At 29.0% G+C, this 18,221-nt stretch overlaps 1 protein-coding gene across 5 annotated transcripts in view; it reads left to right on the plus strand.

Moving 5' to 3' along the window:
- Positions 1-17,268, plus strand: part of LOC108976275 (phosphorylase b kinase gamma catalytic chain, skeletal muscle/heart isoform) — a 32,108-nt gene extending 14,840 nt beyond the window's left edge. For 3 of the 5 annotated variants that reach the window (XM_018945252.1, XM_018945253.1, XM_018945254.1), the window contains exons 3-8: positions 4,807-4,985; positions 5,058-5,342; positions 5,407-5,497; positions 6,409-6,545; positions 6,623-6,720; positions 16,251-17,268. In XM_018945252.1, coding sequence (XP_018800797.1) covers positions 4,807-4,985; positions 5,058-5,342; positions 5,407-5,497; positions 6,409-6,545; positions 6,623-6,720; positions 16,251-17,267 — 1,807 coding nt within the window. In that variant the 3' untranslated portion in view covers position 17,268. Of the gene's footprint in view, positions 1-4,806; positions 4,986-5,057; positions 5,343-5,406; positions 5,498-6,408; positions 6,546-6,622; positions 6,721-7,614; positions 7,699-9,285; positions 9,445-9,900; positions 10,296-16,250 lie in introns of those variants that run through there. The other 2 variants (XM_018945255.1, XM_018945256.1) reach the window with 2 other exon arrangements.
- Positions 17,269-18,221: the final 953 nt, after the last annotated feature.

Here is an 18,221-nt window from a genome sequence, read left to right on the forward strand (position 1 = left end):
TTTTTAACTTTTTAATAGCGATATAATTGTTTCCGCGTTAATAAAGAAGTTTTCAATATAAATTTTTTTCGAAAATTTTGCAATTATCGATTATTTATTAAATTTTTCATATACATTTTACATAAATAATAATAGTTATTTCAATATAAAATTTTAGACGTGAAAGTATTATAAATTCATATTACAATCCATAGTTACACGCGCCTGCAATTGATTATCAATTACTACCATACATATTACTTACCTTTTCATTTAGCAATCATGTATGTAATTGGACACGTGCATCGTATTTTCTTTTATGCTGTAATCATTACTAAGCTTTTAATTAAATGTTAGGCAATACAATAAAGGTAAATGCGGAGCGGCAGATAAACTGTAGCACCACAATGACAAATAGATGACAATGATCCGCAGCAATTGCGAGTAGAATATCATTCATACAGCCAGGCAAACGGGTCGTAGTTGGCGCATCACTCCACCTTTGTCCGGAATGTTCAGCTATTGTGAAATTATGTAGGTGATTACATATTTTCCACCTACTTTTCGTTTTTTGCTGATAATTTTCAATCCATGCGTCTGGAGCGTGGTCTGTCACAAAGACAATACCTGAATCTGACATACTTACATACATATGTACTTACTTAACTATATACTTTTACCTATATTATTCATGCATTTCAAGCGAGTAAATATTGTATATATGTATGTATTTATACTATATGAAGCTAAATATTTTCCAAATATTTTAAATCTACATGAATGTATCAATAAGGACGTGTATTTTCGTATAAATAATTTTTGGTTTGTACAAAGCATCTCATCAGAAATAATCCGTTTCTTACTCTCAAACCCCCTCCCAAAGACGTCGGCAAACCTCTGTGACCTTGAACTGAACTTGAGTGTCAATGCACTTTCTGCATATTCACATACGTATCTACATACATACAAATTACATTTATGTGTTCTAATATGTAGTTATATATTTTTGTTTGTCCCCGCCTATATGTGTATGTATTAAAAAATTGTGTACCGTTAATTTGCTGACTGCCCATAGCCGATGTTTGGCAAAACATCCCAGTACCGGTGACCATTCGGCTACTAGCGGCTACAAAATTGTGTTTTTTCGTTATTTGCTTTACATATGTATGTATAAACGTGTTTGGCATACATATTTATGAATTTGTGTGGGCGTGCGGAATATGTATAGACTTTGAATGCTACAAATGTTTCAATAAGCTTTTTTATACTCAGGCAGCGACTGGTCGTCTATGTGTGCGTGGAAACTTTGAATGAAATATGCATATATGCGCGAAAATATCTTGAAATCACCACAATAAAGTACTTTTTTAAAATTTTCCTACAGATAATTATAATTCAGTACAACAGCTAACCTGGGGGGTGAGAAATTCCAAGTCAGGGTGATGGTACTAGGTCAGTATAGTAAAACCCTCAAAGGGTTTGGCGTTCGTATGTGTCAGTTTTTTTTATGACCTTTTAAACTTTTTCCTTATTTCCCATGGTTTTCCATCTTAACAAATTAATTTTTTCCAATCAGGCGTACTAAATGGTCCAGATATACGAAAGCTGATTAAAAGTGACGCATTCAACAATATTTTTTTTTTTGGTTTTTGCCAAAATGTTACAACTAAGCGAAAAAACGCCAAATCCTTTAAGGGTTTTACTATACTGACCTAGTACCATCACCCTGACTTGGAATTTCTCACCCCCCAGACAATAATAACAAAAATGTTCGACAGTGTAATTAGCAATGCGAAGTTCTATAAACTTTAGTATACAGATAAATATTTGTATATTAATTTAAATAATCTAATAATAGTAAATTCTATAATAAAATTGAAATTATAGTTAGCATGGCTCTTAAGTTATTGTTTTTAAATTAACTTTATATTAAAACTTTTCAGTTTATTTGTTTTATTTTTTTGCATATTATTAATTTTTTTAAATATTTTTTTATATTTATTTGTATAACTGCTTCAACAATATAATCTGAAATTTAAAAGTTACTGAATTTTGTATTAGTTATTTGTATTTATGTTTATATTTTGTTTTAATGTTGTTGTTGTTGTTGTTGTTGTTGTAACGGCAGAATTCTGCCGAGTTGACAGTCCTTGGCCGGATGAAAATCTGGGTTCGTTCCGGTTTTCGTAGACCCGACTGTCGTGGGAACGGTTTCGTTTTGTTTTAATATATTTTTTTTATTTACTTAATTTATAATTGAAGGATACAAAATTGGCGTAGACTAATAATTTACGTAACTTTTACTACTTACTTACCTCTTAATTAATTATCCAATAAGTTTTAATACTAAAAGGGTTAAAATCAATTTATAATTTTAAAAATATTTCTTTATTAAATTTTTTTACATTTTTCTTTTTTTTAATTTTTTAATATGTTTTTTTACTATTTCTTACTCCAAATGATATTTTCCAAAAAACAACAAAATAACAAAATTAGCACAAAGGAGTATGTATGCGTATATACTCATCTGATTTTTTTTCAATTTTGAAGTTATTTATAGCATATATTACCATTTATTTTGCTTTTTAAATTTTATAACTTTTTATATTGTTTTATATTTAACGTTTTTTAAATAACATTTACAATTTTGTTCAATTCCGCCCAAGCAAAAAAAAAAATTGAATAATAGAAATATCAAACTAAGTGCATTTGTTTTTATACATATGTATATACATATACAAAAATATATATTTTCCTTATCAGTAAAACTGTCTGGATTTATTTCATTAAAATAATTTCTAATGCAATGCAATAAATATACATTGCTAAGTACAATTGGGTATAAATAGATATACTGTAGAGATGCATATGTATAGGTCAGCCAGCTGTTTGAGTTGCCTTTGATGCAACGGCTATTGCCGTTAATTTTACAAAAAAAAATAATAGTAATATAAATAAATGATGCGCAATAATTATACAATGTTAAAAGTAATATAAAACGAATTAATGAAATTAAAAAAAAATATTTAAAAAATTAGTCATCGATCAGAGCAGTATGTAGGACTGCCTCAATGTGCCTGCAAATAATTTTAATTTAGCAAAGAATATATTAAGCAAGCTTATTAAGTAATTTATGCAGCAATTACAAAGTGAATGGGGCACTTAGGTGTATGAAAGCGTTTGTATGTTTGTGTATATATGTCTGCTGTTTTGTGTTTTTTACCATTTAATGTCAATTCTAATTTTTAATTGCGCTTTTATTACGTTTGCATTCTTCGCAGACTTGCATTAGACTGCACTTTAGTACACAAATCACAAAATTTGTTCAATTCATCAGTAACGACAGCGGCCATCAAAGTGTAAAGGGATCTTTGCTATTAAAATATCACATTTCTGCAAAATGAATTTCTTTTTAAAGGTTATAACGCGGAACTTAAATACTAAAATCCATCTTAAAAAGTTTCTTGACCTAATACTGAATGTATATCGCGGTTCAATTCAACAAATGTTGGTGTGGAAAACCGCCGAAAAAACAGCCCTTGGCGGATAAAATCCGGGTCAATTCCGATGTGTAGAACTCACTGTCGTGGGAATTGTTTTATTTCGATTGGTTAGTTTGTATGGCAGCTATATACTATAGATTTGAACAAATTTCTTGAAGACATCTTGATAAATAAAAAATTTTCCAACAACTATTTGATTTAGTGGACCAATCTCGGCGATTCTGGCAAATCAGCAGCTTGGTGGGAGGATTTTTACTTCACTTAATTATATGCAAAGTCTAAATTTGCTAAATAGTGCTTTTAAAATCAAGCAGGAAATTGTGTCGAATCTGTGTTTATTACTTCTTTCTGAGAAATTATAATGGAAAAAATAATAATTTTATATATTTCCACATACACGCATATAGACACAAACAGAAGTCATATGCAACCACATTTATTACTCTTTAAAGTCCAAATGTTGCGTTATCATTCCGATTTCCAATCTATTTGTAATTACCATCCCATTATACATATGTATGCAAATGTGTGTTTGTATGAATGTGTGTGTCTGTGTCATTGCCGCCTACATATGTGTATAAGTATTACATACTTATCTTATATTTAATAAATATGCGCGCATATAATTAATTATTTGAACTGTGTGGACTTTCTACGTTCCGGCTATTTGCCAATTTGACTGTGTGACTCTGTAAGGTTGGTTGACTGATCAATTGTTTGTTTGTGCCCGCTTTAGATTTGCCGTTTTATAAAATATATTAAATAAAAGTGTGCTCATTTTGTGTAAATTGTACAAATCTACCAGCGTATATAGATTCATATGTGTGTGTGCGTATTACAATGCACTTCTTTTTTACTCACACATGCGTTACTTACATATGTGTGTATTTATTTATTTCTAATCATGTGAAATGCAAATATTTATTACTTTTAGTAAGACGCGTGTGGAAAATATGCTAAGATTAATAGATTGTAMAAAAAAAAAAAAAACAACTCGAAATGAAATTCCAATAACAGTTTTATTATTGATTGAAATGAGAAAAAAATGTATGGCAAACTTGTTTTTAATTTGGCCAATATCTTAAATGTTAACCAAAAGAATACAGCACAAAGAAAATTATGCGAAAAATGTATGGGCAAAATATTAAAAAAATACAGTGTCTTATAATATCAATTTTAGATTTCTATTTCCCCCCAAACATATGTATACATTTACTTTGTATCCAATTGCGAAACAAAAACATTTTATTTTTATTTTATTAAAACTTCTTCTGTAGGCAAGCACATTTTAATAATTTTTTCAATTTCTTCTTAAATTTTTTAGAGGCATCAGTTCCACAGTACGACGCTGCATTGAAAAAGAGACCGGCATCGAGTTTGCCGCCAAAATCATCGACCTTGGCGCCGCCACAGAAGCTGGCGATACCAATCCATATCATATGCTCGAAGCCACAAGACAGGAAATTTCAATACTCAGACAAGTTATGGGTCATCCTTATATAAGTGAGTAGTCTCAAACGGAAAACTCATTCCAATTTTAACACAACTAATTTTATGTACTTGCCGCTATTTCAGTTGATCTACAAGATGTCTTCGAATCGGACGCTTTCGTCTTTTTAGTATTTGAATTGTGTCCGAAAGGTGAACTCTTCGATTACCTCACCTCGGTTGTAACGTTGTCGGAGAAGAAGACACGCACCATAATGCGACAAATATTTGAGGGTGTCGAATATATACATGCAAAGAATATTGTACATCGAGATTTGAAACCCGAAAATATTCTACTTGATGAGAATCATAATGTTAAAATTACAGATTTCGGTTTTGCGCGACAACTGAAGGGGGACGAGAAGTTAACAGGTGCATAATGCCCGCATATTTTGGATATTGTGATATTATTTTATACATTTAATTTATGTTTTAGACCTCTGTGGCACGCCTGGCTATTTGGCGCCGGAAACATTGAAATGTAATATGTTCGAAGGCTCGCCTGGATATTCCAAAGAAGTTGATATGTGAGTATCAAAATAATAATATAAAAGGGTTTTAACAGAAACATGCTCAAATCCCACTTACATATAAGTTTAAGAACTTTAAAAACTTATTTTTCGAACATACTTTTATTTGGCAATCTTTAAATCCAACTATAGACTTATTTTGTTTTGAAAATTACATACTGATTTTTTATTTAATATTATAATTATATTCTGAACAGGGTTTAATAAGAAGGAAACATCGGATACCTTATAAAGTATATTACATATATACATGATCAGTCGATTTGCCATGCCCGTCTGACTAATCATCCTTGTATACGCGAACTAGTCCATCAGTTTTTAAAATATCGATCTGAAATTTCGTACACATGCTTTTCTCCCTAAGAAGTTGCTCATGTGTCGGGACCGCCGATATCGGACCTTTGTCGCTTATAGCTGTCAGAAGAATTGATCGTTAAAAACATACCCTTTTTTTAATTTGTTAAGATTTCTTTACGAAAGATGACATGAATTATTATATCCAAGTCAAAGGTACAATCTCCGAATTTTCAGATCTATGGTTGTCTCATAGTATATAGCTGCATTTGGTCAATTAAAATCATGTCTTTGTTTGGAAAACTGTTTTATTCGACAAAATAAAGTCACGAATTATTGTTCAAGACAAATATTGGCAACACTGCAATCTCCGAACAAGCTGTTCAGATCGGAACGCTATTAAATATATGTAACTGTCATACGAATTAACCGATTAAAATCAATATAAAGCTTAACATTTTTTCTTGTTTTACTCTTAGTATCCTTGACTTAATTGAATGTTTACTTTCCTTCGCTTACAGTAATCAAAACACGCAGAAAATGCATGATTATATACATTATATGTATTTTTAAAATGTTTAATAAATAAATTTTTCAATTTGCTTATCACTCAGTTGGGCATGCGGCGTCATTATGTTCACATTACTTGTTGGCTGTCCACCGTTTTGGCATCGCAAACAAATGGTCATGTTGCGCAACATAATGGAGGGCAAATACAGCTTCACCTCACCCGAATGGGCTGATATATCAGGTAATTCAACAAAATAATGCAAACTAAACAATGCAAATACTAATAATGTCGAAAAATGCTTGCTTTTCGACTTACAGAGGATCCAAAGGATCTCATACGCAAATGTCTAGTCGTCGATCCAGCGAAACGAATCACAGTGAAAGAAGTATTAAAGCATCCGTTCTTCAATCAGATGGTGAGTTAATATAAGCTTTTAAGCGCGAGAGACCATTTTAATACATATACTAGATTTATTATATGTAAAAAGGAATATTTAGTTAAACAAACGCACATAAACTTGTTGCTCACCCCTCTACTTCTTCACAATACAAGTATACGAGTATTTTGCCTAACGTTAAGACGTCTTGCAGTTTTCAAATGAGTACTTTAAACTTTTCTATACATACATAGCAACATACATACATACAGAGTGACAATACTGTCTCTCTTACGGTCTCTATTTACACCAATACACTAGTAATTTTTTCTATTTCAACGCGCATTGTTGGCAATATTTTACTTTTCAGCTTTTTTGTATGTAATTTTTTGTTAATTTTTCTTTTTTAAAACTACGCTCAACAATTAAATTTCTTATTATTTTTTTAGCATAGTATTTAAATTACATTCTACTTTTATGGTACATTTAGTAATAGTACGTTTTACTATTTTACATGCCTATATATAGTTTTATATTTTTACTGGTTACTTATATAAGTTGTCCATAGATGAGTTCTTCTTTTTAAAAAAAAAAAAAAAAAAAAACTGTACTCTTTGTTTTCTTATAATTTCTAACTATGATTTTCTTTCTTTTTTCTTTCATTCATTCACTACCCACATATTGAAAATTATACAAATTTCGAATTAAAATAAATAATTAACAAATTCGGCTATCGTACAAAATTTTGTGATTGCCAAAAATTTACACGTCTCTAATATACCAAAATCTATGTAATTCGAATACCAAAAACATTTAATAAACTATAAAAATTGCGCCACAATTTTGTAAAATGTTTATTGGGTAAACAATTAATCCCATATTCGTATAATCAATCCATCAATGAAAAACGTTCGAATGTTAATACACGAAAAGTTATTCGAGCAAAATATCGATGGACTGAAGCGCAGCCTATCAACCAAATCTAGGAGAATGAGTCGCATCAATGACATTGCACTGGTAACGAAATGTTTCTGCGTATTGAACAGAAACGAAAACAAAACCAACATTCATAATATATATAACAACAATAACACTTACTGTTACTTTGCTAACATTATAAATTGTACAAGTACAAAAAAACAAAGAGTGATTGTGTTGATCTTACTACACTACCAATTCTCCTATTATTTATTAAAATTATTTTAATTAAATTTAACTCGATTAGCTGCTAACTACCAAAGCCTTTGCCTTTTTGCATTAATTGTTCTCCTAACGATATGAGTTTTGTTGCATACTAGCAATTAAATCAAAGAAGAAAATGTGTACATTGCACTCGTACCGAAGGTGGAAATATAATCGAAGTGAATGATTTTTTTATAATTATAAATTAATATTATGAGATATTATAAAATTTAATTGAAAACAGAAAACAAAACATTGAAATTATAACGATAACGCCTGTCTCTTATACACATCTAGATGTGTATAAGAGACAGATATGCTAATTTCAAATTTAGAAGTAGGCTTAAATATTCTTTAAAAAGAAAATAACACCGGTTGACATGATTTTTATATTTTATACAGAATCAAAAAAGGTAAACCAAAAATAAGGGAAATATTTTTTAATAAAGTTTGCTTTTGTGCTTTTGTAGTATTTTTTTCGTACTTCATTTATGTTCGTATGGGCAAGTCGGGCTCATTCGTCGTATCAGTCAAAAGCAAACTTTAAAAGCTAAAAATAAAAATTTTAGTATTTTCAATGCTTAGAATCCGAATCTGAGCATTAAACCGAAACCCAAAAATTGTGTTTTGACGCCTGCAATTAACTTAAATTTGCTATTAAAAACATTGAAAATAATAGAACTTTTAAAATTAAATAGCAAATAAATAATTATTTGTTACATTATTTGAAATTTTTTTTATAAATTAGTTTTTTTTCTTTTTAATTATTTTTTACTACTCTGGTTTGTATTATTGCGCATCGACTGTAGTTAGATTTTCATTTAGCAGATTTGAACAGTCAATTTCAAAAGCAATTTAATATAAAAACGCTTTCGACTTCTATATCCACATATCTTCTACGAAATAAAATTAAAAAATTTAAACTTTCAATTAAATTACTGACTCGAAATTGGCTGTAAATTGCTGTCGATGTACTGGAAAATTAAAAAGTGTGAATAAAAAACTTAAAAAAATTTAAAAAAAGAATATATAAATAAAAATAATTTATTTTAATAATAATTGATGATTTATGGCAACAAAAACAGAACACAATTAAAAGACTTTAATATTTGTGTTAAATATTATTGCATTTTTTCAAACTTTTTGCATATGAACAAAAACATATTAAATCATTTAAAAAATATTCGACAATTTATCAATATATATAATATACTTATATATATATATTTTTAATTTTCCAACACATTGACGCTTACATACATACACACATATACATATTTATGTACGTCTGCAGTTACATTTAACTAATCAATTTGTTCAATCATAAATTTTTTTATTTGCCATATCACTTGTATTTTAACAAGCATATTTCTTTCTTTTTTTCTTCCTTTTTTTATTTTTTTGCAATTCATAAAATTTTAGCTGCGTAAACAAAGTCGCTTTAATGCACGCAAGAAATTCCAATTCGCCATATTGGTTATACGTGCTATGATAAGAATCCGCCGACTGCGCTACACCGCCGAGCCATTACGCGTCGAAGAGGCTATACGCGATCCATATCGGGTCAAGGTGCTGCGTAAGGTAAGTGAATGCGTTTAACGATCAAAATAGTCGACAGTATGGCATTTCAGTTCGATAGCAACAGCTGTCGGTGTTGCTTGTTTTTCATTCACAATCGATTAAAATTCGCCAACGAAAATGCAGCTAACTCTCTAAAATTTTGAGAATTAAATGGGAGTTAGCAACGGAGTTATTTTCACTAACTCCTGAATTAATCCGGAGTTAGCGAATTTCAACTTGTCCTTTGACAATGCGCACTTTTTGGCACTGTGATGTGTCCATAAAAATAGCCGATAGTATGTAATTTCAGCTTCACAGCTTCATTTTTGCTAGCTCCTATAAAATTTATATAAGTGGTTGTAGTTTTGATCTGTTAAGGCACCTTTCCAAATTATGAATTTTTTTTTTTACTTCTTATAATACCATATACATATTTATTTAGTACATATATTTGCCCCCATATTCTCCTCCAAACAGGTGATTGATGGCTGCGCTTTCCGCGTTTATGGGCATTGGGTGAAGAAGGGCGAAGGCCAGAATCGTGCCGCACTCTTCGAGAACACACCACGCACAGAATTGCATGCGCTCTACATAAACAACTTGAGTCGATAGTTTGACGAAGACTCAAAACCGTGAAGCATAGACGAGAATGCCGCGCAGGGTGGTGTGCATAAAGGCGAAGTCCGAAAGCGTGAACTGCGGAAGCTTATGAATTACTGAACTTTAGTGGAAAATGTGAGAACTCCTTTGCTTGCGAAAGTTATTATGTTTATGATTATTGTAGTTGGTAAGTGAGTTTAAAACAAATGCTTGTTGAATTCAGCCATTTTTTGTAATTGTTTGTTTGCACTTTTTGAAGTGCAGTTATTTTATTTAATATATACTACATATATATATATATTCATTTTATAATTTCATTAGTAATTAGGCAAACTTGTAGTAATATACATACGTACATATAAATATAGTAAACAAATCCTAATTATCGTTAATGCAATTAGGCAAAGCAATTAGAAAAGTGAATTGAAAAAGTATAGCAAAATTCAAATAAAAACTGATAAATGATATTAATGAATTGTTTAAATTTTGCTTTAGTTTGTATTATTTATATAGTATAATTTTGTTAAGCCCTAAAGCTTTGTACTTTTAAGCAGCTAAACAGCTGGAAGAAGTATAAGCAAAAACCCGTAAATTAATACCAAATTATTTTATATACGTATAGTTAATTAATTAAAATTTAACTAAATTTTAATGAACGAAATAATTATAGTAATAAATAGCTGAATACAGCGGTGCAAAACAAAAACAACATTTGAAGCTAATTAACTCGTTTTAAGTTAAATACGTTTGTACAACTATGTGAACGTTGAATTTTAAAAGTTGAATTTCAAAGCGCAAAAATATTTATGCATTACATTTAATGCTGTTTTTTGACCCCACTATCATAGTTACTACATATTGTGCTTTATTATTTTTTAAACATATTTGTATTGCTAAACGTAGTTGCATGTATGCACATGGAAGAAAAGGAATTTGCGTTTTCACAACTTAAACGCCATGGACACATACACACACGCATATACTTATATACATATACATTATACATACATGCATACATCTGCACTTACATATCTCAAAATATACTAAACATACATAAGTGTAAAAACTAAATCACGGAGGTCACAATATTAATTAAAAAAATAGGCAATTTCATTATTCCAAAAATGTACACCAGTTTACGGTCATTTAGCGCCTGTGATGTTAAAGGCTGTTTCTTGCTAATTTAGTGTTGCTAAAACCGATAATGATACTAAAAGTTTCCAAAAAAAAAATTTTTCTCGTAGGATTTTTTGTATTGTAGTCTAGGGGTGGAAGGGTCAAACCGCCACCGTTTACTAAAATCAAATTCGTATTCAAGTCACTTCAAATACCCCATAAACGCTAAGAGGTCCAGTCGCAATATTTTTCCTTCAGATTTGTTGTGTAGTGTTCATATTACATTACTGATTCTGTAAAACTAAATAAAAAATTATAACTATATTTGTGACTAATTGTACAAAAAATGCGCTAAATTCTAAACTTGTTAACTTTAAAAATAGATAAAAAGTACTGTAATTTTTTCCTATAATTTTAAACATTAATACTCTCACACTATTTTTGTTAAGTTTTTTAATAAAACTTAGAAAAATTACACATTATTAACCTTTTGAACAAAGACATAAATAATTTTTACAATATCCGCTTAACATCACTCAAAAATCTCATTTAAAACAACTTACAAATGTAAAAAATATTAAATTTCGGTCAAATATAATACTTTTCCAAACATAAACAAGAAGAACAAATTGCTGGAAAATTATGACACGCGCGCTCACCATATTTATTGTTAATGGCTTAAAATACTCTTTAAATTGAAAAATAAATAATAATAAACATAATTTTAATTGATTTTTCAAAAATGAAAATTTACGCGAAATAAAATTGGTGAAGTGTTTGATGTTAACTTTATTTATTAACAAAAAAGGTTTACTCTAAAATCTGAAAAATTATTAAACTAATTGTTTACTATAACAAATTTTGAATTCAAAAGTTTTTAGAATTTTAAAAATGATTACATATAACATATATTAGAATAAATTCCAACGCTTTTAAATTGCAAAAAAATTATTCAGATAAAAAAGTATTAAATAAAATAAACAAAAAATTATTAAAATGTTCGTTTAGCGAAATTAGAGATTATATTTTTAGAAAATCAACATATTTGTTGATGTATAAAATAATTTAAAATAATTTTGCAAATTTAAAAAATATTTATTTGACGCGTAAACGTTTGATATTATCATTATTAACTATGCTAAAATAAGAAAAAAGAAAATGGAAAATCCTTAAAATATATAGAACAATATATAGTTTTTCAAAATTTCTTCAATATAAAAATGTTTATAAAAAATTAAGTATAATGAAAATTCATAACAATTCGCGCCATACATATAAATACTAATTTTTGTTGCAAATGTTTGAACACTTGAACACACGAACGAAAAAGAATTTAAATTGTCTATGTTCTCAGAATAACATTCAAAAATAATAGAACAATATATAATTTTATGCATATTTATGTAAATGCGAACACATACCCATACCCATACATACATACAGATGGCTGCTGTTTCAGAAAGAAATATAATTAAATAAAAAAAGCTACAAATATCAAAGTAAACTTAAATGAAATGTAACTACCAAGTACCTCCAGTGTTTTACGCCCATATTTTACACATGTATGCAGCTATGTATTGAATAAAATATATTGGTATGTGTTACACACATAAATAGCAAATAGCAATTATAGTGCATAGATCACATATGAATAGAAATGTATGCGCATGTATGTATGTATTTTGAACATCAACGAATCACTTAAAAGAAAAACGCAAGAGAAATTGTGAAAAAATGACAATTTAATAAACACTTACGTTGTTACAGTGAAAAAACATGTAACTAAAAGAAATTGTTGTTTTATTTGCCACCATATGTAAACGAAAATGCAGCAAAGTGTGGGTTCGTACTGTACGGAATGTCAGCGCCACTCAAACTATCAACATCCGTTGTCTAAAAGTATGCAGCAGAAATGCGACTTTGGAAGTCGCAGCGCTTTCTGCTGCATTATGGTCGCCTGGTGTAAATCGGGCAAGTTGGCGTCTGCAATTTTGCGATTTTCTCACCGGGTGACTCAAGTGAATGGAAATTTTTTTTCTTGAAATATATTAAAAAAATCCTAAAAATAATTAAAATNTAATGAGCAGTGTCATTAGTAAACTTTTTATTTTCAGTGTATGAAATTTTAAAAACAAAAATATTAAAATCGCTTTTCTCACAATTTTTAAACTAAAAACCACAACAACATATGCGCATAAATATTGTATGTATGTGTTTGGATTCAGGGTTGTGAATATTTTAATTAAAACTTTTGGATTAACTAATACATTTTCAATGTTTATTATTAAATCAGAATTAAAAATAATGCAATAATATTTTTAATTTAAAAATTTAAGTAACAAATAAAAAAGATGAAATTGAATATGAATGAAATTGGATAAAAGGCGAGATTTACATATTGAGAACAAAAATTAAAAGTTATTAAATGTAAATAAAACAAAAAAGAGAAAAGAGGAACATGAATTTAAAATTCAAAAACTTTAAACATTTTAAATTATAAACTTGGTATTAAGATTTTTTTAGTTTTCAATCCGGCATTTAGTATTCAAAACTTTTCTTTTGTTTTTTAATCCGATTTAAAAATAAATATTGAATCCGATTTTTGATACGATTTTGAAACCTACAATATACTTATGTACATATGCATGTGTGTATGTACTCGCTTCATTGCCAATATCACTAGTACACGGGCAAGTTGCACGCACAATCGCATAATAATGCATTGCATATGAATGTACCTTTCGGCGGCGCACAATATACTATCTTATGTGTTGTTGTAATAAAAGCATTATCCTGGCTTTTAGTTAATTAATTAATTTTCTCATTTCCAAATTCGGCGAAACTCACACACATAATTTTTTCTTAAATATATTTACATAAATGTGTATATACATATTTGAATTTGTGTAGAACATATGCATATGCGTGTGTGTGTCTGTGTGCGTTTAATTGATTCACATTTATTTTCGCAATTTAACTTAATTCAATATATATATACATACATATAATTTGACTTATACAATATACATACATATATACCAATCAACAAACATACATACAAATTTTTTAACATTTGCTATTATTTTTTCTCTTATTCCGTTACATTTCTATGTGCATTTGTATGTACTCTGGTAATGTGTGCGTGTGCAACAATACTCCTCCCCTACCACATACATACATACAAACTAAGTACTACCTGTGCCTTGTGTGTGCAATTTGTGTGGTTCTACAACAAAAAAAAAATCAATCAAAAAAATCTCCAATACACATACCACATACATATATACAAATGTACTTTGGTGCTTATATATGTATGTGTGTTATGCAATCTATGCATGTATGCGTGCATACGTAGCGTCTTTCAATCAGTTGGTGTTGTGGCAATGAGAATTTGCTTGTGAGTACCAACAACGACAGCAACAACTATTTAAATGCAAAATTCTATATTATTATCATTATTATTAAATTANAATTTAAAAATAACAAATTTAAAATATCTTTTTTTATGTGTTTTATAAAAATTTATTTGAACAAAAAAGTGATATAAATTATCCTTTTTAATGTGATTTTCTTCACCATATTCGTGCAAAGTCCACATTTTTTCGCATTATTTCTTGCCATGTCATTATTTTTTTGTTGATTTTATTTTTTGTGTTTCTTTTTTTGTAAACGTTTTCTTGTTGTTTATTTTGTGCGCGTCCCGTTTTACAATATACGTTTAGACTTGCAATTGCGTCTTTATGCTCTTTTTTTGGTTATGTGAAAATGCATTTATTTATTTTAATAGTTTTATATTTAAAATAAAAAGTAAGAAATGGACAAATTTGTTTGTTGATTTTATGCAAGTAAAGAAAAAAATATAAAAGATAATACTACAAAATTAAAGACAGTAGTACAATGATAAACGAATGAAATAAAAATATGCCTTAAAAAACATGTAAAATAAAAAAATTTGGTTTTGTTTTCTATAAATCTTTTTCAAACATGAGTTTCTACTTTCAAAATCACAATATCCAAATTTAATTTCGAATTTGCTTGTATTTGCACACAACAATTTGCCATTGCAACAGTTTTATTGTTTTTATTTCTATTTTAATTAATATAAAATATGTTTTTTGCATTAAAATTTTTGATTTATTATATATATTCTAATTTTTTGCTGTTTGCATGATTGATTTGTTTACTTTTCAAATAAATTGCATGTTTTGCTCTTAAATCATAAATACTTCTTTTATTATTTTAAGAAAACACTATTTTTTAAATAATTTAAAGGTGCATATATAGATTTTTGTGTTAAAAAATTAAAAAAGTACAAATTTGGCACACTTGAAAAAAAAAGTATTGAAAAAACAGCACAAAAAAATGAAACAAGGAATAAGGAAGGCAAACTTATAAAATTAAGTAAATTAATAAATTATAATTATAAAAAGAGGCCCAATGAAATTAGCACTTTTGGTAAAGATTAATTTTAATATTTTTACTAAAAATCTAAGGAACATGTTTTCTTAAGTTTAGTAAATAGTTATGATTATACAATTTGTTTTTGTAGCATTCAAAGCATAATCTACAAGGTTTTCAAAAGTGCTTGTTATATAATTAAGCTGTTTGTTAGTAAGAGCACTATTTATCAGAGCTGCAGGCGATTGGTGCCGCTTAAAGGGCAGCCCGCTTATTAACAACAACACCTAAGTTTGATTATGTTTTCACTCTTACTATTGGAGACACACTTTTTGCCCCACCTCAGCGTTGGCTTATAATAAGAGTATAGAGTTCTACCCGTGGTCTGTGTTCCAAACCTCCTTTTCCCTTTCACCCCAGAGTATACCACACATATAGCATATATATGTATAAATTAAATAATTTGTTATTTGTAAAAATAGATAATCGGCTTAACATTGAGCATTCATCACATGTGCGTTTGCGAAAAATTACCAAACAAATATAAAAATGTATAATTTTATAAAATTTTAAATTAAAAAAAATTAAATCGAAATATTATTGTACCCACATTTCTAATTGTCAACCGATTTCAACCAATTCCCTCCCAATACACACTGTTCTCCTCCCCGTGTTTTTTCTCTTTTTCTCTTTTTATTTCCATTTATTTTTAGGTTTTATGCTCCGAACCGTCGACTGATGGCCGCACCACTTATCAGCTGAAATCGCAAAATTTACGCAACTCGCCTAGCAGTGGCGCCCAGTTGTATTACAATCCTAATATTATTAAAACACAGACGAACTATAGTTACAACAAACTAGCGTCAACGTATGCCAGCAATAATATTAGTAATGACAACAATCGCAAGACTATGACAAACTTGTACTTAAACAAACAAGCGAGTAATCAAAGCAATAATAGCAATAACACCTATTCTCCAAACATAACTACTTCCCCGAGTACGACATTCCCTCAGGTGTACAATAACAATTACAATCAACGCAATTATCAAAGTAATGGTACGGCTGGTCCGACAACATTCCTCTCTACAAATCAAAATAATAACAGTATTGGCACCGCAACGCCGACGCCGACTTCATTTATAACGCAAGAGCAGCAGCATCAACAATTTATACATAAACAACAGCAAACATATGAACAACAGGTGCCAACAACACAACACTGCGACCATTATTACAACAAAAATCATGATCAAAGCTATAATAGTCATTATCATCATCAGCATAATAATAGTACACATGCTCCTCATTGTCCATACCATCAGCATCATCATCATCATCACTTAAAACCCTATTTGCATTATTGTGAATGTCAGCACAGTCAAGTGCAGTCGCAGCAACAAAAATACAACGATAAACAGTCATTAAACACTGCTAGTATATCATCCACATCAACCACAAGCCCTTCCCACATACAACTAGCGACGAACCCACCACAGCAGACAGCATTTACAGCGGCAACAACGGCATACGCATCGATCACAGAAAATTACTGTGTTGAGTCCTTAAATTATTATGCACAGGTTAGGCGACTTAATGACAAAACACTTTTCCATTGGGTATTCTCTTTATCAAATATCCCCTTTGGAATTGTTTTTTATGTGACTAATTACAAGGGTCTGAGTGTAGAGCGTAGCTGGAGTGCCCTAACTGAAATTAAATCAATGTGATATTTTTCCACCGAATTAATTGAGATTAATTTATTTTTCGCTATTAATATTCTCTTAATCTGACAAAATTTTCACTAATAAAATATTATATATATCGTTGAAATGTCCATTTGAGTCTCAGATAAAAATAAAAAAAAAATCATAAAAATTAAATTTTAAATAAAAGTGGTTTTATGCATAATTTTTCACATTTAAAAATTCATAAAAATCAAATTTTTGCATGAAGAAAAATTAGGCCAATAAAATAGTGTTTATAACAAAAATTTAAATAAAAAGCATCATTAGAAGAAGTATTGTAATAATTGTCTGTCAAACTACTTCCAGCTACGCTAAATACTCCAATTTATAGAAATTGTTCTGGTTTGATATGGAGAAAATCATATTCATTTTTTTGGTGTTTTTGAAAAATTAAAATTTTAGTCTGCTAGTGACCATATTTCTTACACTCACTTTACAAAAACATTTTGGTCAACTATATTTTCCTTCCATAGACTTTTGTAGCTTGTTTATTACTCATGCTTTACTGTTTCCGCTTTAGATGACGTGCAAAAATAAATATATTTACTCAATATTGATTTGTAGGTTAGTTTGTTCCTGTAGCTAACTTTCCCCAAACAACTTCAGCACATTTTTACATATTTTAAATTAAGATTGTATCTATATATGCACCTTTATTTTGAAAACGTACAATTGTCTAGATAAATATTGTATATAACTATATTCTGAGAGCATTAAAGTATGCTGATGTATATTACATATGTATATTGTTTAATGCTTGCATGTAACAGTAATTTTATGCTAAGAGTCTAAACAAACAGTATTAACCACTAACACGCTTGCATGCACATATACATATATATTTAACATAATTTGCTCTTTTTTATAATATAAAAGTAAATTTGAAATTTAAGTTTAAATTTTTTTATTAAATGCTTATATTATTTTATACATATT

The sequence above is a fragment of the Bactrocera latifrons genome, unplaced genomic scaffold (genome assembly GCF_001853355.1).
Source record: "Bactrocera latifrons isolate USDA-ARS-PBARC rearing strain unplaced genomic scaffold, ASM185335v1 scaffold_74, whole genome shotgun sequence".
Classification (NCBI taxonomy): domain Eukaryota; kingdom Metazoa; phylum Arthropoda; class Insecta; order Diptera; family Tephritidae; genus Bactrocera; species Bactrocera latifrons.